Source organism: Barbus barbus (genome assembly GCF_936440315.1).
Source record: "Barbus barbus genome assembly, chromosome: 34".
Taxonomy (NCBI): Eukaryota; Metazoa; Chordata; class Actinopteri; order Cypriniformes; family Cyprinidae; genus Barbus; species Barbus barbus.
In genome coordinates this window covers 22,040,970-22,063,275 of record NC_136762.1, presented here as the reverse complement: position 1 = coordinate 22,063,275, position 22,306 = coordinate 22,040,970, and the positions used below count along the sequence as shown (strand labels likewise).

General features: G+C 36.1%; 3 protein-coding genes across 3 annotated transcripts; 2 read left to right on the top strand and 1 right to left on the bottom strand.

Annotated features, from left to right (window-relative positions):
- Positions 1–753: 753 nt before the first annotated feature.
- LOC306854039 (guanylyl cyclase-activating protein 3-like) lies at positions 754–4,657 on the top strand. The gene is made up of 4 exons (XM_079391824.1): positions 754–1,171; positions 2,348–2,497; positions 3,137–3,224; positions 3,743–4,657. Exons 1-4 carry the CDS (start codon positions 977–979, stop codon positions 3,871–3,873), a joined length of 564 nt encoding a protein of 187 aa, XP_079247950.1. The 5' UTR covers positions 754–976; the 3' UTR covers positions 3,874–4,657.
- Positions 4,658–17,416: 12,759 nt separating this feature from the next.
- On the top strand, positions 17,417–18,027 carry LOC306853929 (mid1-interacting protein 1-B-like). Its single transcript, XM_079391641.1, has one exon. It carries the CDS (start codon positions 17,511–17,513, stop codon positions 17,925–17,927), a length of 417 nt encoding a protein of 138 aa, XP_079247767.1. The 5' UTR covers positions 17,417–17,510; the 3' UTR covers positions 17,928–18,027.
- Positions 18,028–19,726: 1,699 nt separating this feature from the next.
- LOC306854105 (NADH dehydrogenase [ubiquinone] 1 subunit C2-like) lies at positions 19,727–20,814 on the bottom strand. Its single transcript, XM_079391931.1, has 3 exons — positions 20,585–20,814; positions 20,010–20,153; positions 19,727–19,898 (listed from the first exon to the last, which is right to left on the bottom strand). The coding sequence occupies exons 1-3, from the start codon at positions 20,721–20,723 to the stop codon at positions 19,849–19,851; spliced, it is 333 nt and encodes a 110-aa protein (XP_079248057.1). The 5' UTR covers positions 20,724–20,814; the 3' UTR covers positions 19,727–19,848.
- Between the last annotated feature and the right edge of the window lie 1,492 nt (positions 20,815–22,306).

Sequence of the window (22,306 nt, the reverse complement as noted above, 5' to 3'; positions counted from 1 at the left end):
GTGCAACAGTTGCTAAGGTGTATTATTTTTAGCATGTTGCTATGCGATTACTACAATGTTACTAAAACATTAATAAATGTTTCCTAAGGAGTTTCTAGAGTCTTCTGGGTGGTTGTTAGGTGCATAGTGGAACAATCATAAATTATAAATCTGATCATTTAGAAAATTAATCACACACCTCTCAACAAAGTATAATTTAGGTCTGAAGCAAAAGGTGAGTTCACAGAAATGTCAAACTTTAAATGCAAACAATAATAATAGTCATACTTGCCATAATTACTTCTTAAAACTGACTTATTGACTTTCAATGTAAAATTGTATTACTTAAGTGTTTTAAATTTAGCAGAGCCCTGCTATATTTGGCCGCTTGATACAGTTTATATCTCTTGATACAGTTTTAATCATTTCTTAAAATATCCTCCGTCCTAGTAACATTTCACACTGAACTTTGGGCGACTCAAAAATAGCCTGTTCTAAAGGGTTTCCCTAGACTAGAACTCGGCATCCTAAGAAATTCGGCAAAAAATAGTAATGCTGGGCGTGGTTTTCTCAGAGAGGCCAGGAACATTTAAGCTTATTGGCCAGATCTTGACCTCTCCATGGAAAGTGATTGATCATTCTACGCTAAGCCCTTGCAGGCAAGGTCAGGAAGTTCAGGATCACTGCAAATCATGACCTATTCCCCAAAGGGGGAAGGGTAAGTCCATCTGGAGACTTTCCGATTTCCCTCTTTGACGGCCATAGATGTCCTTTAGTTCTTGGAAGGTTTCAACAGTTATCCAATTAAAGGGTTATCTCTCCTTTTAGTTGCCTAGTCCTCAGGGCTTTAGACTTTGTGCCGTCATCAACAGTCAATCCTGGCTTTGAGCAGCAAACTGTTCACAGCTCATACTCAGTAAACTGCAGCTACTGTTGGACTTCTGGATTTGACAAACCAGTTCTACATTTCATTTACAAAGAGGCTCTCTGAGGAGGTATGGGTGCCCACGGATCCAACATGGATGAAGTCTTGGCTGAGGACATGCACCACTGGTACAACAAGTTCATGAGGGAATCGCCATCAGGTCTCATCACGCTCTTTGAACTCAAGACCATGCTACAGATGCAGGGGATGACTGAGGAAGCCAGCGGCTATGTAGACCAAGTCTTCTTCACATTTGACATGGATGGGGTGAGAGAAATGTGTGACAGGAACATTTAGGTTACAGGCTACAACCACATTAATCCAGATAAATTCTAAAATGTATTGTTTTCTTAATGTTTTGGCCTTCCGGATAGCAATTTTGTTCAGGAAAAACTTTTTGAAAACGCTCTCCCAAGTAAAGTTTTGAAAACCGCATTTTCAAGTGTTGTAATGCAGACTGAAAATTAAAGTGTTTGGAAACTATGATGAACATGTTTAGTTATATGACACATATCGTCCCCATATATCTACAGAATATATCTGGTTGTGCTTGCTATTCACTTTCATAGTGTTAAAGATAAACGTTACTTTGTACATGTATTCTATTCCTGGCTGAAAATACTGGTGCTGTTCTGTAGATAAGCATGACAGTTGCGTATTAGAGCATTCTAGAAATGGCAATTTTGCGTGTGACCGGCATATACAATGAATGGTGGGATATTGTGCTAATAACATGATTGTGCCTGAAAAATGGCGTTGAAACCTATTATGACTGGTCTCTTGGTATCATCGTAGTGAGTTTTTATTATTTTACGCTTATGCATTAAGGTACTTTCAGCATATTCAGTGTGGAAAAGCAACTTTTGGAAAATTCTTATGTGTACAGTGCTACCTATAATTTATAAAATAAGTGGTAAATAATAGCTGAATAAGAAGGGCGTAGAAGCTCCCAACTGTGGTTGAAAGGCTAAAACTGACATTTCCTGTAAACCTATCCCTTAATTCTGATTGGTTAATTGGAATGTTGTTCCAGGATCAACAAGGATGTTGATCCAGGAACATGCTGTACTCTGTGAAATCACATCACTGCAGGGGCTTAGTCAGATTTTTCTAACCATGTGCAAAATGTATGCTCAGCTCACACATGGGCCACTTTCTGGAAAAAAATGTTTATAGAAGTTTGATTCAAGTTATTTTTGAAACCCGCAATACAAGTGCAAAGACATTTTTATGTAATAAAATCGCACTGCATATGGATGATGTGCACAGACATTGACCATGCTGGTGACGATAATCTTTAAACAGAAGATCCCTGCATTCTGTTATATTATGTTGTTCTCTATCTAATTGTTCAATGTAAGAATGCATCCTGTTTGAAAGGCCCTTTTAAAATGATGTCGATATTATATATTCAAATATTTTCTTTCTTTTTTTCTTCCACAGGATGGCTATATAGATTTTGTAGAATACATTGCAGCTGTAAGTCTTCTACTGAAAGGAGAGATAAACCAGAAGCTGAAGTGGTACTTCAAACTCTTCGATCAGGATGGAAACGGCAAGATTGACAGAGATGAAATGGAGACCATATTCAAAGTAAAGTATCCATTTTTTCTTTATTCTGTGTTTCCTCTGGTGTACGACCACTAGTCCAGACTACAGTTCAGTTTAAGGTGCACTCAGTCATATCATCTCATAAAAGCAATGGTTTTCAGTTACCTATGCCATAGTAAAAATGCACATTCACATATATCACATTTATTCTTCAAGCGAAAGTTTCCAGTATTATGGAGATAAACCAAGTAGTATTTGACTGATCTTGTGGTCTCAACATGGAAGCCTCCATGAGGCAACCCACTTCATGTAGAATACAACATTTGTTATTAAACTTCTGATATGACTCTTCTCATGAATCTTCAAAAATATTTTTCTCACATATTATTATTTCTTCATGTGTAAAATTGATTAAATGACTGAGTGTATCTTAGAATATAGAATACTATAGTTGCAACTTTAGGGAAAGTAATTTGTATTAAGTCCTAACCTAAATTCATGATGGCTGTTTGATGAGCTCCTTCATCATTCTCAAAATGTAGCTATTACACCTGTCCATTTATACTGTGTATTCCATATATTCCAAGACAGTGTTTTTATTTATTTATTTTTTTATACTGTGTCATTAAGACAGTGGTGTTAGTAGAGGAGTAAATATTCATATTTTTCATTTTTGCCCAGGCAATCCAGGACATTACACGGAGTTATGATATCCCTCCAGATGATATTGTGTCTCTGATCTATGAGAGGATTGATGTCAATAATGAAGGTGAGATCTGCTGGAGCATATTAACCTACAATGTAATATGTCAACTGCAATATTTCATTTGGAACAACTTACATAACACTAATTCCTCCTGTTGTCCACTGTGTTGTTTAATGTGCTTTAAGGTCACAAGTCTTTTCTGTTCAGGATTGAACCTGAAACTTTAGTATAATCAGCCCCAATCTAAAACCATTAAGCTAACACCACTACTGTAATTAACAAGAGTCAAGGTTTAGTTTTCTTTATAGAACTAGTATAAGAACAAGGTTATGGACTAAAATTAATATTCATTACAGCATTTATACACAGAGAACAAATTCTTTTCTTTTCTTTTTCAGATTTAAAACAATATTTTTTCAATTTAATACAAAAAATTATATTAATCTGTACAACACTATGTGTTTGCATTTTTATTTAGTATATTTTACACTATATAATCTTAATTTCTTCTTTGAATTTTGTGTTGAAATCTGACCTTGGGAAAGATTCACACTTAAAATCAAATGTCTATACTTTGGCAGGTGAGTTGACGTTGGAGGAGTTCATCACAGGGGCTAAAGAACATCCTGATATCATGGAGATGCTCACCAAGATGATGGACCTCACCCATGTCCTGGAGATCATAGTCAACGGGCAGAAAAAGAAGGAGTGACTGCCAGTGTTTGATGCATTGCACAATAAAAGGATCCCATCCTGATTAAATATGATCGGCTCTGTGGCTTAAAAGTCTAAACCAGACTCAGTAGAGGGTGAAACCTGCTAGCAGCATCTCAGAGGTGGACATTAGTGATCATCATCTGTGATTGTCTTTCATACACTTTATCTCTGTCTCTGTGCCTCCAGATATCCAGTTAGCAGAGCTCTCTCTTACCCTTCTTCTTTTAACTGAATCACCTCTACAAGTCTGAAAATGTCATTCTTGCAGGCAGAAATGACACAAGAGGAGCTGAATCCATGGTTTAATGGATCATTTGTTCTATTTGCTGGGGTGTAAAGCATGTTCTTAGCAATGGATGTGCTCTATGATCTTCTGCATGTACAGTGACCCTAAAATGTATATGGACACTTAAGCCTCAATTAAAATGTATTAATATCTTTGCATTAACAAATTGTCAAAATTACAGGCATTTTTAAATGTGACTTACTTTAAATGTCCAAATACTGTTTAGGGGACACTGTGTAAGGAGGGGCCAGTGTTATAAATAATTGTACAGTTTTTCTATTGATGTATGCAATCTTCATTCTGACTTTTGACATTTTGTGCAAAATTATTTAGATAACTCTACACTTGTAACCATTGCCTTACATAAATAAATGCAGTATGCTGCACATTTGGATTGTCCTTCCTGTCTGACTGTTACTATTGCTTTTACTTAGAGAAAATGTAAAAAAAAAGTACAAATAAATGAATAATACCAATTAAAAAATATGGGTTTAAAATCACGAATTATCTGTTTACACTACCTTATGAATAAAGTATGTTATTTTAAAGTGAAAATCCAAAAAGCCAAATCTATTACCATATCGTCAAAAGGTATGTTGGCAATTGGCAAAATGGCAATTCACTGGTCCTGTATGGCAACGAAGTGAAAGGTAAAAGGTTTTCATTATATACAGCTGCAATCAAAATTATTCAACCCCTGAGACTGTATTTCTTTAGAAATGCTTTTCTGAATATCTAGAATTTGATAAAAATGGCATCTATAGCAGTTTACTGGCATATTAAAATGTTAATGTACTGTATAAGGTCATATTTTTTAGTTATAGGATTTTTAATAATACAGTTATGTCATAATTATTCAACCACTATTCAACATTTCAGTTTTTAAGTCACTTAGTTTTATGGAAGTGAACAAAATTGTCTTACAACACAATTAAGCCTTTAGAAACTCTATTAGAAAACAGAATTAGCTTGAGCTGTTACACATACATAAACTTAGCATGTGTAACCCAGGTTACTAGAAACCCTGTTGCTGAAGAAAAAAGAAAAAAAACTACAATATTCGCGAATGTGTAAACCAATTATTTTATTTTATTAATATCTGTAAAGAGAGAGATAGAGAAAATACATGTATTTATTTTAGCATTCGTGGAATGCTACAGGGAAAATAAAGGCCTGAAGTTAAAGTTTTGTCTTTCTGCAAACTTCATAACTGAAAAAAAAAAAATTTATTCTCTTGGTAAGTGAAGTGAATAAATCCTCAATTACTGAGGTTAGTTTGTATAAATGTTTGTTAAATGGTGTTTAACCATTAAATGCTGTTGTTATGCGCAGTTAAAATAAGCATAAAAGTTAATCTTCTGGTTTGAAGTGGTAAGAATATTGTGTGAATGTGTTAACTAATGTTTCAGAGTTAAAAGTTACTATGAACAGTTTACAAAAGTTATTTATTCGAGCTATGAGCTAATGGCTGATCGTGATGCACATCAGATGACGCTTAAGTGCGTCATTTGAAAAATGCTCTTTGCACATCTATGCAAATTCAATATGGTAATGTTAGATGCAAATGAAGTTTAAATATGTTGAATGATGTTTATTTGCAGATTAACTGCTGTAATGATGTATATTTTTGAAAGGAATGTCTAATTGTGTTTTTCTTTTGGCTTTGTCTTTTGCAAGGCTGGGTCTTTTAATTTTTTCCCTTTTTGTTTTGTTTTGTCCTTTGTCCTTTCTCGTTCTCTTTCTATTTTCTACTTTTTTCATCATTCCCTGAGTCGGATGCTGCACGTTTCCTGGACACTGGACGATTCCTGAGGAAGATTTTGAATTTGAACTGTCCCTGCTTCGAGTTAAAGCCGTCATTGCGAGCCATGCCCATATAAGGACCGAGCTTTGTGGATCAAGGAATACATGGAGTGGAAGGATTGTGTGTATGTTTCCCCCCTTTCTGACTGAACAGTGTTGCTCAGAATTCAATTGCGGAAGAAGGATCTCGTGTAAGCAGCACTGAACTGGAATTGAGATTTAGTGAAATCTTAATTCATATCGAGTCTGCTATTGTGAGCAGTTAATTTGATTTATTGTGATTTTTTTTATTTTTGTACTATTTTTTTTTCCTTCATCTTTTAAAATTCTACTGTATTTTATTTCATCTAATTATTTGGTTCTATATTTCTTTTCCTGGAAAACAAGGGTGAAAGGGGTATTTCAAAGGGTTATCATTTGGAAGGATTGTATTGAAATTTAAAGTTATTCTCTACATTAAATAAGCCAATTAGAAACAAATTGAATAAATAAGTGAAAATAAATTTTATACACATATTATCCGAGTAAGGGTTAATTAACTTTATTAGCTCGAATCTAAATAGGCCAAAAAAAAAAAAGAAACAATCAATAATAGTCACAAACTAAATAGAAAATATAAATATATATAAGGGTTATAGTAAGGTAACATTTTACTTGTTTGGAACAAGTCTTTGTCTTAATTTTTGCCATTACTTTTCTTTTGTGTCACGTTGTGATGTTTTGAATTTCACTGCCAGTGTTGTCACTATTGCCTTTCGTCTTGTTGGCACTGTCTCTTGAGCGAGTCTAATCTTCTGGTCACTGGTCCAAATCTAGAAATAGTGCACTCCTTTCACGCTCATTTCTGTTATTCACTGTTTGAGAGGGAGGGTTGCACTTGCGCCATGCATTACACATGTGCTAAGGATGAGTAGCAAATACAGCAAAAGCTATACAATAGCTATAGAGAAGAAATAGTTTAATTACATTACAAAGTTTAGGGCTACATGAAGATTTCCAAGACATTAAAAGTTTCTAGAGACACAGCTGGCAGCCTTATTCCTAACTTAAAATGTGTTGTACAAAAAAACCTTTGAGGGTTTGAGTTGTGGAGTTGTGGAAGAATGTTTTATGGAGTGATGTGACCAAACTGGAACTTTCTGAACCCATGGCAGAGGTATGTCTTGTGCAAAAAAGGCTAGGTTTATGAACAGCAGAACACTATTCCCATGGTCAAACATGCGATTGCTGTTGCAGGAAGTGAAAATCTTAACTGTATGCAGGGCCATCGCTAGTGGGGAGGAAGGTGGTGATTATAGGGGCCCACGGCTGTGGGTTTGCCCCCCGGTGATTTCAACCAACTGTCCAAAACTAGCATGAAAGATGCTTAGGACAGTTGACGGGCCACTGCTGCACGACGTCATGAAAGCTTATCATTGGCACGTATTTTTAAGACTTGCCAGTTTAAACATTCAAGAGATTTAAAGCATTCAAGCACAGGAAGATTAAAAAAAACTCTGTTCAGCGAAGACCGAATTGAGTTCACTGTCGCATCTTCTTGCACTTGAACAAACAAATACACCTCACCGATTTAAACATTTAAGCGCAAAAACATGTGAAAGAACTTAATTCAGTCACGTCTCAAAGCCCATGAACACTGAATTGAGTTTGGTGTCTTCTTGCACTTGAATGGAAAAATACATACAAAATTATGTTGAAATACCCATCTTCGTGAGTATCCTCGAAAAACTGTTGGTTATGTCTTAAACCAGGCTCACACTACAGTTTTAGACCGATTTATCCCTGATTTTCCCCTCCTGTGAATCGGATAAAAAATCTTGTCGAGGACTTCGGTCGGTTCTGATGTTCGGCACAGATTAGCTGGTAATGGAAGTCGTTTAATAAACATGTTTAGGATTCTAACTACTATAGAATATCATGTATTGTGCAAATTTTAAATCTTGTAGTGTGTGCATGTTTAGGAAGAAAATCTTACATTCTTCCTATGTGTGAGCTGCAAGCAGATTTTATAATCAGTTAGAATTTTAAAACTGCATTAGTCTGAGCCCAGCTTTAAGTGAATGTAAAGAGATGAGAAAGAAATTGGATGTGTATCATTATATTGAAACCTTGCATTGTGTCTTAAAGTGACCGTGCCTAATTTACTAGCTGTTGGTGTCAATCACTCTCTGCTCTGGACTAAATAAGACATATGTGAACATGGTCCATAAGCGCTGTCATGTCCTGTGTCCCAAGGCTTTAAAATTGACTGTTTCAAAGTGGAAAAGTGTTCTATGGTCAGACGAGTCCAAATTTGACATTCTTGTTGGAAATCACGGACGCTGTGTCCTCCGGGCTAAAGAGGAGAGAGACCTTCCAGCGTGTTATCAGTGTTCAGTCCAAAAGGCAGCATCTCTGATGGTATGGGGTGCATAAGTGCATACAGTATGGGCAGCTTGCATGTTTTGGAAGGCACTATGAATGCTGAAATGTATATAAAGGTTTTAGAGCAACATATGCTCCCCTCCAGATGACGTGTATTTCAGCAGGACAATGCAAAACCACATACTGCAGCTATTACAACAGCATGGCTTCATAGTAGAAGAGTACGGGTGCTGAATTGGCCTGCCTGCAGTCCAGATCTTTCACCTATAGAGAATGGGACCAAATGCCAACACTAAAACTCCAGAAACTCATAACCTCGATGCCCATACGTCTTCAAACTGTTTTGAAGAGGAGATACTACACCATGGTAAACATGCCCCTGTCAGAGCTACTTTGAGACCTGTAGCAGGCATCAAATTTGAAATGAGCTAATTTTGTTCATAAAATTGTGAAATTTCTCAGTTTAAACATTTGTTATTTATGTTCTACTGTGACTAAAATATTGGCTCATGTGATTTGAAATTCTTTTAGTTTTCATTTTTTTTTTCAAATTTAAAAAAGCGTCCCAACATTTTTCGGAATTCAGGTTGTATAGTGAAGACTATGCAATGCTATTTTACATTTTATTATTCAGTTTCTGCATAAAATATTTGGTGGAATTTGAAGAAAGCTGTGGCAATGAGAAAACCAAAGATTAACAATGACCTGGAAGCTTTTTTCAGGTGAGGAATGGGCCAAGATTGCAGTAGAGAGGTGACAGAAGCTTCTAAGCACTTAAAGGCAGTTTTTATCAGAGGTTATAAAGAATAAAAGATGGACCGAATTTGACTTATTGGGGTTTCATTATTTTGTACATGAATGTTTAGTGCCAATTTGAACTGTACATACAGAAATTAAAACTGTATAATTAATGTATAAATTGAAGAAGAACTTTCATAATTTTTTGGTTGACATGCACTGTTTTTTGCATGTAGGTGACTGATCTGCATGTATTGTACTGTTAGAGCACAACAGAGGACAAGCATAGAGTAAATCTAAAATTTCTTCTACTGTTTCAACCTGAGGGGTCTATGAATTGAATACTGATATGATACTTGTCATATTTAATGTAATAATTTACAGTTATTAAAATTGAGGTTAATATAGTTACTGTAAGCTACTTTCAGGGGTGTGCATCTTCCATAATTATAATAACTACAGACTGTTCCCATCATTATTATTGAATATTTTTATCTTTAGGAAAACCACAAGTCATTTACACTGTGCTCAAACTATGCTTTATAAGGTCATGCCTTCCCTGAGAATCAAACGTATGGCCTTTGACTTGCTAATACCATACTACCATGCTCATTGTTGCTTATTGTTGTACTTTTACTAACTGTACTATAAAGTTTTCTCAGCAGTGAATGGCACACAATGTATATTAGTAATGTTATCTCTGGTCGTCTGGTCTGTGTGCATATATGCCTTCAGGGGGCATGGATTTGGATGACGATTTGCAGGGAGGGTGGGACACTCGCTTTCAGTGCTATCAGGCTAAAGTTAGCATTTTCCAAGATGTCCTACTCCACCTTTAAGAACATGTCTCTGAAATGGTTTTCAAAACTGTCCTGGAGCAGCCTAGCACTGTCACTGGCACATACTTGATTCAACTCGAGATCTAAAGTGAGTCAGAAAAAATACAGAGTTGTGAGAAAATGTGATGCCTGTCAGATCCAGCAGCGACAGCTCTTGAAGTAATAGCAGCCAAATAACCTAATAACCCCACTGTTGTAATGTCTGTTAATCAAAGAACAAGAGAGGAAATCAATAACTTGTATAGCTTTAAAGATTTATCTATATTTAATTTAGAATTTAGTGTTTGATAGCTGTATTCAATTTCTGTATATTTCCAACTTGCTGAAGGGCACAAGTTTGTGAACTTTTTTTTTTAAGTTCACTTAAATTAGAAGTTATTTTTTAAAGTCTAATACATGTTAAAATTTTAACAAATGTTAAAATGCTATAATATCAATTATACTGTTATACTGAATGGCTATAGACAATGTTTAAATATTAGAAAAATATTTTAAAAGTTTAAATATTTTAATTTAAATATAAAAAAAAGAACAATTTCCTAGAGACATCAGTATTATTGTATCAGTGGTACTGGCCTTAAGTCATAAAGTAAAAAGATGCCATTAAACAAACACGTCTTTATGTTGTTTGTACATTAATTTGAAGATTGAATGTGAAATTATTGCAATATAACAGTATATGTAAAAACGTTAATGTTAGGTGGGATTAATCGTGATTAATTTCGGAAAAAAACTGTGCGATTAATTAGTTTTTTTTAATCGATTGACAGCACTACTATATATTTATTGCATTGTAAATCATCCTACATGATACCCTTCAATGATATTTATTACTTCCCCCACTGCTAAACATATAATGCATTTATATATTATTCTTTGACTTTGGGCTTTCATCCGCCTGCCATCAGCAGATGAACTGAACATTCAACATTTGAAGTGGATCAAAAAGTTCATCAAATAAGTCCTAAGACAAGAACACATTTTGGTTTTAGGACAACTTTGATGAAAGGTTTTGATCCACTATTATATTTTGGCTTACATTGGCAAAATGTCTTCATTATTAATGTGCATTGTACTTAGTAAATGAATTTATAGTTGTACATTTTTTTATTACATACATAAAACATTTACATGCACAAATAAAAAATACAAATAATGTGTATACAAATAAAAAGAGATTTAAGAGAGTGCTCCTTGTGAGGACCCAATGGCCACGGGTTCTCTCTAAGGGCGTGGGTGCTCCCAGTGGGGAACCTCTCTGTACAGGTGACAAGACGGCATGCTTCCTCCACAGATTGGGTGCTTTGTGTGCAGAAGATGTTTGAAGCTTCTGCTGCTTCCATTTTGTTTTCTGTTGGGAACCAGCAGGCATGAATGTTCCTTTTGGGAACCTGGCTCCCTGTGGAAAAGAAGTTTGAGGCTTCTGCTTCCACTTTCTTTTCTGTTTGGAACCAGGAGGAATGGGTGCTCCTTGTGGGAAACTGGTTCCCTGGTAAGAGGCTTGAGACTTCGACTGCCTTCCCTTTGCTTTTTGTGGAGGCCTGGTAGGTACAGGTACTCACTGTAGGACAGAAGCCCGAGGTTTCTCCTGCCTCCACTTTCTCTCCCTGTCAGGAGCCAGCAGGCATGGGTGCTCCCTGTGGGAACCGGGCTCTCTCTGCAAAAGAAGTCTGAGAGTTTTGCTGTTTCGGTTTGTTTGGGGGCTGGACCCCCTGCCCTTTTTCAACATTATTCAAAAGTGCCCCTCTCGGACAAATAGCAATGATATTGTGGTCAATAAAACAAAATGCATTTGAATTGTAATTAACATGACAGTTTATACAAAACAGTAACTACTCGCTCAAAAGTCAGAAAAATCGTGTTTATTTTTTACATATAAATGTATGCTAAATGACTACAAAAGCACTGCACAAAACCGTGCAGTGCCAAAAATCGCAATAATGGTAATCAGTAGGCTATTCAATTCACTTATATTTATGTATGATATGTCCTCCTGAGACCCAGCTATGGAGTTTTTGCCTCTGTAGTGGACATTCTATTTCAGTGAATTTCTCTGAGACCTCACATGTCACAGTTGTAAGTCTGGATGTCCTGTACAGAGCACATTCAGGGCTTTATAGAGATATGTACAGAGCACATTCAGGGCTTTATAGAGATACTAAATGATTGGAAATTTCACCATGACCACACCTTCTCTTCGGTCTTTAACTACATTTAAAGACGGCTAAATGTAGATGGCTACATTTAATTTAGTGAAACATTTTACATCCTTATGGAAATATGATTATATTTTGTAATTGTCATTTAAATCTGAATAATTTTCTAATTGTTTGTCATAAAGCAACATCTCAGGAAAATGTTATAGGTTTTCAAATTCAAATATGACTTCCTTTTATGAAAAAGGACATCATTTCAAACATGTCCACTGTACACCAGGACTAAAAACATGTTTATTATGCATTTTGGGAGACATAACAATTGAATAGGAAAATAAATTATATATCTATTTTGTTATGAAATATTAGATATTATTATGAAAATCTGGCCAATTATTACTCCCATTATGACAATTCTTTTTTCAACGTGCTGTCCCAACAGCAACTCATTAAACCCACACTGTGTTTAATGGGAAAACCAGTTTATGGAAATTGTTACACACATATTTCATAAAACAAAATGGTATATCAAATCATTGTGTTATATATTTTATAACATAGTTGAGAATCATCCTTAAAGTTTAGAAGAAAAAAATCCTGAAACCTAAAAATGTATTGGTGAATTTTTTTTAAATCCCATTGTTTTTGCCTTTTTGATGTCTATTCATGCCATTTTATGTTTTAGAAAAACGTAGTCCTAGTGTCCTCTACAGAGGACATAGAATAAAACATGAATAAAATGTAATTTTTTCAAAAATGTAAATTTTCCCCCCAAAACAATTATGCTCTAAACAATGTAACGACGTGAAAAAAAAAAAAAAAACTAAATTCACAAAGCTTTTTTTCATTTACTATTTGATGAAACTATCTTAGTTAATAAAGCCCAAGTGTCACCTACAGACCTATTATTTGAAGTATAGGCTGCCGAAATCGTGACGTGAAAGGACTTTATTATTGTTACGAATCGTGGCCATGCACTTCAGTTTACTCACCACCAGAGGTCACCCGCTCACCACATGGACTTTTACACTACACAGCACACTGGACTCAATTTCCCACAATCCATTGCACTGACGACTTGCACAGCTGTTCACTATTTCGCCCACACCTGATCACCATTTCACAATCACCATCACTCTATTTAAGCCTGGGACTTGCTCTTGCTCACCGCCGAGTATTGTTAGCCTAGTCTGCATACCAAGCGTTTTCCTGTTTTCTAGTCAGTTTTCCTGTGTTTTGATTCCTGCCCGAGTTCTTGGATTATTCTCTCTGCCTTGCCCTGTCTGGATTTTGTACGCCGATCGTCGACCCTCGCTTGCTCTAGGATTGCTCTTGTGTCTTGCCTCTGCCATACCTGTCTGCTGTTTATTGACCCTGCCTGTCTTGACCAATGTTTTATAATAAAGCTTTGCACATGGATCCGCACGTCTCACGTCTCGTCATCCCCGTAACAATTATATTATCATTTTTGATAATTATGCAGCATTATGAAAGTGTCTTATGCTCATCAAAAATACAGAAAAAAAACTGTAGCCTAATATTGTGAAATATTATTACAATTTAAAAGAATGTTTTTCTATTTTAATATACAGGTACATCTAAAAAAATTGAATATCGTGAAAGTTTATTTTTTCTTGTAACTTATTTCAAAAAGTCAAACTTTCATATATTTTAGATTAATTATATGTACATTTAATTTTGATGATTAGAGCTTACAGCTCATGAAAGTCAAAAATCAGTATCTCAAAGTATTAGAATATTTACATTTGAGTTTCAATAAATGACCATCCCTACAGTATAAATTCACGGTATCTCTTGTTCTTTGAAACCACAATAATGGGGAAGACTGCTGACTTGGCAATGATCCAGAAGACAATCATTGACACCCTCCACAAAGAGGGTAAGTCACAGAGGGTCATTACTGAAAGGAGTGGCTGTTTACAGAGTGCTGTATCAAAGCATATTAAATGCAAAGTTGACTGGAAGGAAGAATTTGGGTAGGAAAAGGTGCACAAGCAACAGGGATGACCGCAAGCTTGAGAATACTGTCAAGCAAAGCTGATTCAAACACTTGTGGAGAGCTTCACAAGGAGTGGACTGAAGCTGGAGTCAATGCATCAAGAGTCTCCACGCTCAGACGTCTTCAGGAAAAGGGCTACCAAGCCACTTCTGAACCAGAGACAACGTCAGAAGTGTCTTACCTGGGCTGTGGAGAAAAAGAACTGGACTGTTGCTCAGTGGTCCAAAGTCCTCTTTTCAGATGAAAGTAAATTTTGCATTTTATTTGGAAATCAAGGTCCCAGAGTCTGGAGGAAGAGTTGAGAGGCACAGAATCCATGTTGCTTGAAGTCCAGTGTGAAGTTTCCACAGTCAGTGATGATTTGGGCTGACATGTCATCTGCTGGTGTTGGTCCACTGTGTTTTCTGAAGTCCACAGTCAACGCAGCCATCTACCAGGAAATTTTAGAGCACTTCATGCTTCCTTCTGCTGACAAGCTTTATGGAGATGCTGATTTCATTTTCCAGCAGGACTTGGCAACTGCCCACACTGCCAAAGGTACCAAACCTGGTTCAATGACCATGGTGTTACTGTGCTTGATTGGCCAGCAAACTCGCTTGACCTGAACCCCAGAGAGAATCTATGGGGTATTGTCAAGAGGAAGATGAGAGACACCAGACCCAACAATGCAGATGACCTGAAGGCCGCTATCAAAGCAACCTGGGCTTCCATACCACCTCAGCAGTGCCACAGGCTGATAAAATGCAGAGTAAATTAATGAAGTATATTAAAATTTGATTTGATCAAATAAATGCAGGCTTGATGACTAAGTAACTTCTTGCAAAAATATAAAATAGTAATGTATCCAATCTTTTGACCTATATATTCTCCCCCATATTGCCCCCTTTTTACATTTGAGCCCCTGCCCCTGAGGAACTCTCTGCAGCATTCAGTCAACAATAAATGAGAAAAAAGGCAAAAAAAAACAGCACTCAGTAAACTAACAAGTTCGTTATTGATGTGAGTCCTCATTCGAATACATCTGAAAACATAACTATGCATAGAAAGTGAATGTTATTTTTTCTGACAATTATTTTTATTATGTGTTTATTATGCATTTAATGATTTTCATGAGTAATACATGATGTGTAAGTACAATATTAAAAGTGCAAATCACCCGATTTAATAGTTAGCTCTAACACATTGTAGCACTTACGTTATTATTTATTATGGTTGCGATTTTGTAAAAAAAAAAAAAAAATAGAAAAGAGAGAAATATGTTAAAACTGGTCTCAAGCACAGTGTTTAAAACTCAAAGGACGGAGCTGACTATTTCATCAATGACAGACCGCCATCCTGTGGCAAGTATGATTATTACTTTGCCTCAAAAGGAAGCCTTAAAGGAATAACTCGCACAAAAAAATACATTTGTCATAATCGACGCATTTATTCAAAGATTATATAACATGTTTCATAATCTCACTAATTAAATGTGTCCACTAACATTATCCAACAGCGTAAGCTTGTATACACACATTTTTGTTTCTAAAAGTTTTAAAATGCTTTACATTAAATTATCTATACAGTGTCCTCCATAAGTATTGGAACAGTAAAGACAAAATTGCTCTGTTGGCTGTGGAGTCAAGAAATCTGCAAATATGATTAAAAGATGAATATGAGACAAAACTACAGAATGTCACATTTTATTATTAGCCGTTTCAACACATACATGTTTTACCAAATAAAACGAACAGCACTTTTAGAGTTCATCCCACTCATTGATGTGAGCAGAAGTATTGGGACAGTTGAACATAAGGCAGATATAAAAGATTAAAAGCTATTATTTAGTTGCAGATCCCTTGCACACAATCACAGCAGTGAGTCTGTGACCCATAGACATCACCAGACTCTTGGTCTCATCCTTTGAAATACTTTTTCCAGCATTTAATGCAGCCAGTTTCAACTGTTGCATAGTTAACACTAGCTTCTCTACACAAAATATAATATTTTCACATTTTTGAACAAATTGAAGCTTGGAGGTGATGCATAAACGCATTATCATCTTCTTGGTAAGCAAATACTCTAACTTCCCCAAATTTTTTTTTTTTTAAATTCATATTAAATATTTTCACTTCACAGCCCCTAGTCTTTCTGTGCTTCTGTTGTACTGTATGCAGCAGAGCAGCGTTAAAAGATTATGAATATATAAAATATTATTATTATATTGTATTTGGAATGGTGCTAAACATTTGGGTGGACTTAACTCTAAATTAATCTTAACTTGCAATACCAGGAGTCTGATTAAAGATATATCATTTTAGATATCAAGAGATATCAACCCCATTTTGTGTTCTTAAGAAATAATGAAGTCTGATGATTTATTTAATCACAGACATTGTGCAAACAGTCTGAGTGTTATTTCCAAATATGAGTGATGTTGTACAGTCTGGTTGCATCTGTAAATGTGCAACCACAGTTCAGAGCCAATCCAAACAGATCTGACCTTGAATGTCATTGCACTCTAATTGATTAGAATATACGTTTAGATCATATTTATCTTTCCATTTATAGTTTTCAATGCTGTAGAATCCTAAGCAAATAAAGCATGCACGTTTAATGCAACATTGGTGCATATAACCTCTTTAGGCTATCAGATGATACCTTCTTCATGTATGATACAGTTTTGTCACTTGAAGAGATCTTGTTTGATTTGAGAAATAAATCCCTTGTGGAAAACAAGTAAAATACAATGTAAAATGTTGTAACCTGCAACTGTTCCCTTAAAAGAGTTATATTTCTACCTGATTTAACCCATACATTTGTGTTATATTGAGGTTGATTCAGTGGTGTTAAATAATATTTTAGACTTGAATTAAACCACAGAGTACATTTAAATGAGTACTTATTATGGTGGGGGTGGTGGAAAGCATTAAATTCGATTATAGATTTTTAGCTTTTATTTAATACTTTTTTATAGGATTCTGTCATTTACATTAGTGTTTTAATATTATTTAGGTTTGATTTATTTTTATTTCAGTTTTAGGCTTATATTATCTGCAAGTACAGTTTTTTAAAAACATACTCTTTAGACGTGAAGTACACTACGGGTGCACATTTAATACAATTAAGCACTTTTTTTTTCACAAGGGATGGTCTGAAGTAAATCACCATTCTGGGGTCAGTGCCTTCAGTAAACTGCTCGGTCTCAGCATGGCAGCCAGAATGTCTCGCTGTGAAGAAATAAGGGGTGTTTTAGGTCAAGGGGGTGCTTTAACTGAACTCAACCACTATCAGATCAGGCCACTATGTTGCATAACTGTCCCACACAGCCCCTGTCAGACACGCTATAAAAAGAGCCTCTTTCTTCAGATTTTGCACTGCATCCAGGCTCCGGCTGCTACACCATCTAATCAAGAGACCTCAGCCTGAAACCCACCTCGAGCAACTATGCAGTCTGCCGATGCCAAGCTCAGCCGAAGCTCCCTGCTGCTGGCCCTAAGGCGCTACAGCACAGCAGTGCACAATATGGAGCAGACCATCCTGCTTCCCAGCCTCCTCAGAGACGTGCCGTATGACAACGATCTGGACTGCGAGGCCGCCGACCACAGCATGGACCTGCATGAGTACTACCTTCTGCTGAAAACCATCAAGAACACGGTGGAGTGCAGCCTCGTCCCACATGAAGACGCCAAGGCCAAGAGTCACGCCGCCCTGCACAAAGGCCTGGAGCCCCTGCTGGAGGCCGAGCCCGAGGCGCTTTTCCATTTCCATCTGCGAGGCCTGTTCACAATCATGGCAACACTCACGAAGAAGTCCCAGAACTTGACTGAGAAATATTTGGACATCGTTGGCATCAGTCGTTAGGATTCTGCTCATCTTGTGGAAAAATCCATGTTGGGGTGGTTGCAATTACCTGGAGAGCTGCATGTTTACATCCTTGTCACTATCTATGTGACATGCAATAAAAAATATGAAAACTAATTTTGTCTTGGAATTGTATTTAAAAGAATTTCTTCTTTAATATTTAAATAATTTAATGTTTTTCATCTATTACATTTGGCTGCTTTACTATTAGCTTGCATTCTGTGTATAATGATTGAAAGTGAACAATTATACATGGAAATTCCTTTAAAATACACAAACTGCTTCCCTCAAATATTAGGGGTTGTAGTGCAAAGTTATGTGATTTGCCTGATGTTTTTGTACATAATTTGCATATCATATAAAAGGAATTCACAAAATAGCCAGAATATGTGCTAGTGGAATCATCGAGAATATATATATACAAATTTAAGCCAATAATAAAAGGCAACTGATGCAATATTGCCAAATTACTTTACGTACAATAGTGCTATTTTGCTATAATATAATATTATATTAGTGTTTATTCTTATATTTTTAATTTACAATTTTGTTATGCTTTTGTCATTTTAATATTACTAATTAAATTAGACTTTTTATTTGTTTTAGTTATTTCCAGTTAATTTTAATGCTTCATATTAAACTTATTTCAGTTAGCTGCCAAAGTAACATCTCTGGTTTTAATTTTGTCTTTAGTCCTTTATCTATCATTTCTTTTATTTCAGCTTTATTTCATTTAACAAAAGTTTTTTTTTTAATAGTTTTTATTAACGACAATAATCCTGACGTACAGACACACTATAAATGAAGTCCTGTAATAATATTACTTATAATTCAGTTTTTAAATATGAATGTGTGTCAAACGAGAAGTAGATGAAATCTTCCAAAGTAAACCAAGAGCAACTGAATCTGTTGCAAAACTCCTGGGATTGCACATTATTGCATGAGACAGGCTATCGGTGCAATATCCATGCCAAAGTCTAGCTGAAATCATGTGACATAAAAGCACAGCTCCAAATGTCATGCTGTTCAGTGCTGTCACAATTATTTGTACGAGATTGTGATGACCTTGTTTATGCATGTCTTTGCAACATGCTTTCTGACAATATGCCAAACACACTTTAAAAGGACATTAAAATGCATAATCGGTCTCCTACATACACACATGTACAAGACTGAACTTAAATTGTGAAAAGCGCAGTTCTCCAAAAATAAAAGAACTGTCATTCTAAACAGGATACATCTTCCATGGAATACAAAGTCGACATTTTGAAGGGTTTCTTGCATTTTTTTGAGGGCGGGTAATATAAAATGAATATAATTATTATCAGCGGTTCTTAATCCCGGTCCTCCCCAGCATATTTTGCATGTCTCTCTTGTTTAACACACCCGATTTAGATAACGTTAGAACAGAGCTCCATCTATGAGCTGTGTTCAAATTGCCATGTTCCCTACATAGTGTTCACTGTTCTCTACTCCCTGCACACAGGACATCGGCTGAAGTTTACTTCACTTAAAAACACAGGGCGCACTTTAATACCCTTTGAATGGAACATTCACACTTCTTTCAAACTGGAATCATGGCAGGATTTTCTGTGATGTCCACTTCGCAGGGCACTTATGGTGGAATGGAACCAACCCCTGAAGCGGTAAGAGAAACATACAAAATGTGCAGAGCGGGGGTCGCGAGGACCAGCATTAAGAACCGCTTATTATTATAACTAATTCATATAATTAAAATAATCTGGTAATGTAAAAACTAATCGTGCATTGGAAAAAAATAATAATAAAAAAATCAGATCTTTTTTTCAGACAGTTTAATGACATCGAGGACACAACTTAATACATCAATATAAGAGTATTTTTAACAGTAAAGTCTGTTCAACCAGATTTTCAACAAAAGTCTTGTGACAACTACATCCTTTCAACGAATTGGATGAAAAGGCTCCACGATTTCAGCAAATGTCTTCGGTGCTGGTTTGAGAAAATGAAATAAAATAGTTCAAAGATTGAAAGTATTGTGGCAACAACATACAGAAATGTTAATAAAAAGAAAACCTGAAGACAGAAATGAACACTAGTTACCTTTCTCTGGAAACTCCTCAGGATGCAGCCGCATGTACTCACTCATGTCCCTGTCCAATGTGGCATATTTATAATTCTCCAACTTTGTGAGATGATAGCCAATGAACCATCCAACAGTTATGAACAGCGCTTGGCGGTGAACACCTGTTTGGAAAAAAAAAAACATTTTTGCATAACCAATTATGCTTGCTGGTTTTTACTTTTACTTTGTTGCTGTTTTTTGGAAAGTGTACAGTTATGTATTACAACTGGTATGACTGCTGCATTAATTTTACATGACATTTGACATGTCAGTTTGATACATGGTGCTAATATGCAGTCACTAGCAATATAATTGACTTAAAGTGATAAGAAGTGCAATAGCAATTCCACTGATCTCGAAAATAAAATGTAGTGACCTTTTAAATATCAACAATGTGGTATTCATTCATTCATATTCATATATATGTTGCCACAACAGTTGATTTGTGTAATGGTTGCACGTAAACTCAACCGGCAACGCATTAATTCGTTATTACTATGCAATTAAATAACAATGTGTTGGTGTTCGAGGTATAGCTTGTTATAAATCTCACCGGCTTGGAGCGCAGGCCTGCGGTTTAAACTGTTGTGCAGCATCGCGGTCGCCCAGCCGCACAGACCGAACCACACTGAATTTCTGTTAATAATCCCCGGAGGGGGCAACACTTTCGCCTCGTCAGGCAGAAGCCCCATTGTGACAAATAACAGGCTCTTCTAAAGTCAGAACACTCAACTCTCCATATCACCTCCTGGAGGAAATCAAGGGCAATGTTTAGGCGGAAGTGGAAGCCGGTCCGGTGAGAAACACGTGGCGGATTTACAAGAGTTCCGGAGAGAGCTTCTGCTCGATCTAAATGTGAAAACCGCTTCTAACACCCAGCTCAAGCTTTTTTTTATTATTATTTATTATTATTATTTGTATTTTATGTTGGTTTTTGTGGTTTATGGGGACTCTCCATAGGCGTAATGGTTTTTATACTGAACAAACTGTGTGTGCTATTGCCCTACACCAACCCTACACCTAAACTTAGCCCTCACAGGAGACTTTGTGCAATTTTAGATTTTCAAAAAAACACCATTTAGTATGTTTTTTAAGCCTTTTGAATTACGAGGACATAGGCAGTGTCCTCATAAACCACCTTCATATTGTAATACCTCTGTCATACCAATGTCATTATACAAATTTGTGTCCTCATAAACCACACACACACACACACACACACACAGACAGACTCACACACACACAGACACACACACACACACACACGCACGCACACGCACAGACAGACTCACACACACACAGACACACACACACACACACACGCACGCACACGCACAGTGTTGGGAAGGTTACTTTGGAAATGTAATAAGTTATAGATTACAAGTTACCATACTTAAAATGTAATAAGTAGTGTAACTTTTCAATTATTTATTAAAGTAATGTAACTGATTACTTTTGATTACTTTTCTAAATTTCTAATGTTTTCAGCTGTTAATCATTTTCAAAACATGTAAACCAGGCAACTTACAGTAGTACTCAACACTGATAGCTGTCAGACTTCGAAATCCTTCATCGCTTCAATTAAGTTTTTTTCTAAATTAGATATTGGATGCAAAATTCACTTTTACATGGTGTTTGCATATAAATATCTTTGCAGTGTGTGGACACAACCACCCTACAATGATAAAAATCCATTCACTCCTTTTTTTAATCCCCCAAAATCCTAAACCGTCTCAATTATCAAGCCGTTTTGATTTTCTGAGCAGTATGATATAGTCATATAGCTCAGGCCCTGCCCTCATCCGCTGAAGTACTGTCCAATATTAGCATATTTTCACCCTCAGCAGTTGTACGAAGTCCATAATTTTCTCCACGCTCCAGCAGCTGTAGCGACAATGTCTTGTAAGCAATGCATGTGTTTTGTAGTTTTGTGATGTAGAAGAACATAAGAATCATAATTTTCTCCCGACGTCAGCGCCACTGAGGACGCGGTGCATTAGTTTTGTTTTTGATGGTAATGACCCACCGAATACACCTAAATTCGTTTATATATCTGCACAAATAATTTGACTCCAGACTGCTTTCTGAATGAGGGACAATGCAAGGCAGGTTTTGTTAAAAAGTTAAAACTCAAGGATAGATCAGTACCCGTTGTTCGTGATCCAGCTGTTTTACACGACCACTGAGGAATTTTAACCAAAGTATGTAACCAACTTGTGGAAGAACAATGTGCCCTTTGAGCACAGCCACCACAAAATCAGACTTACTTTGAGGT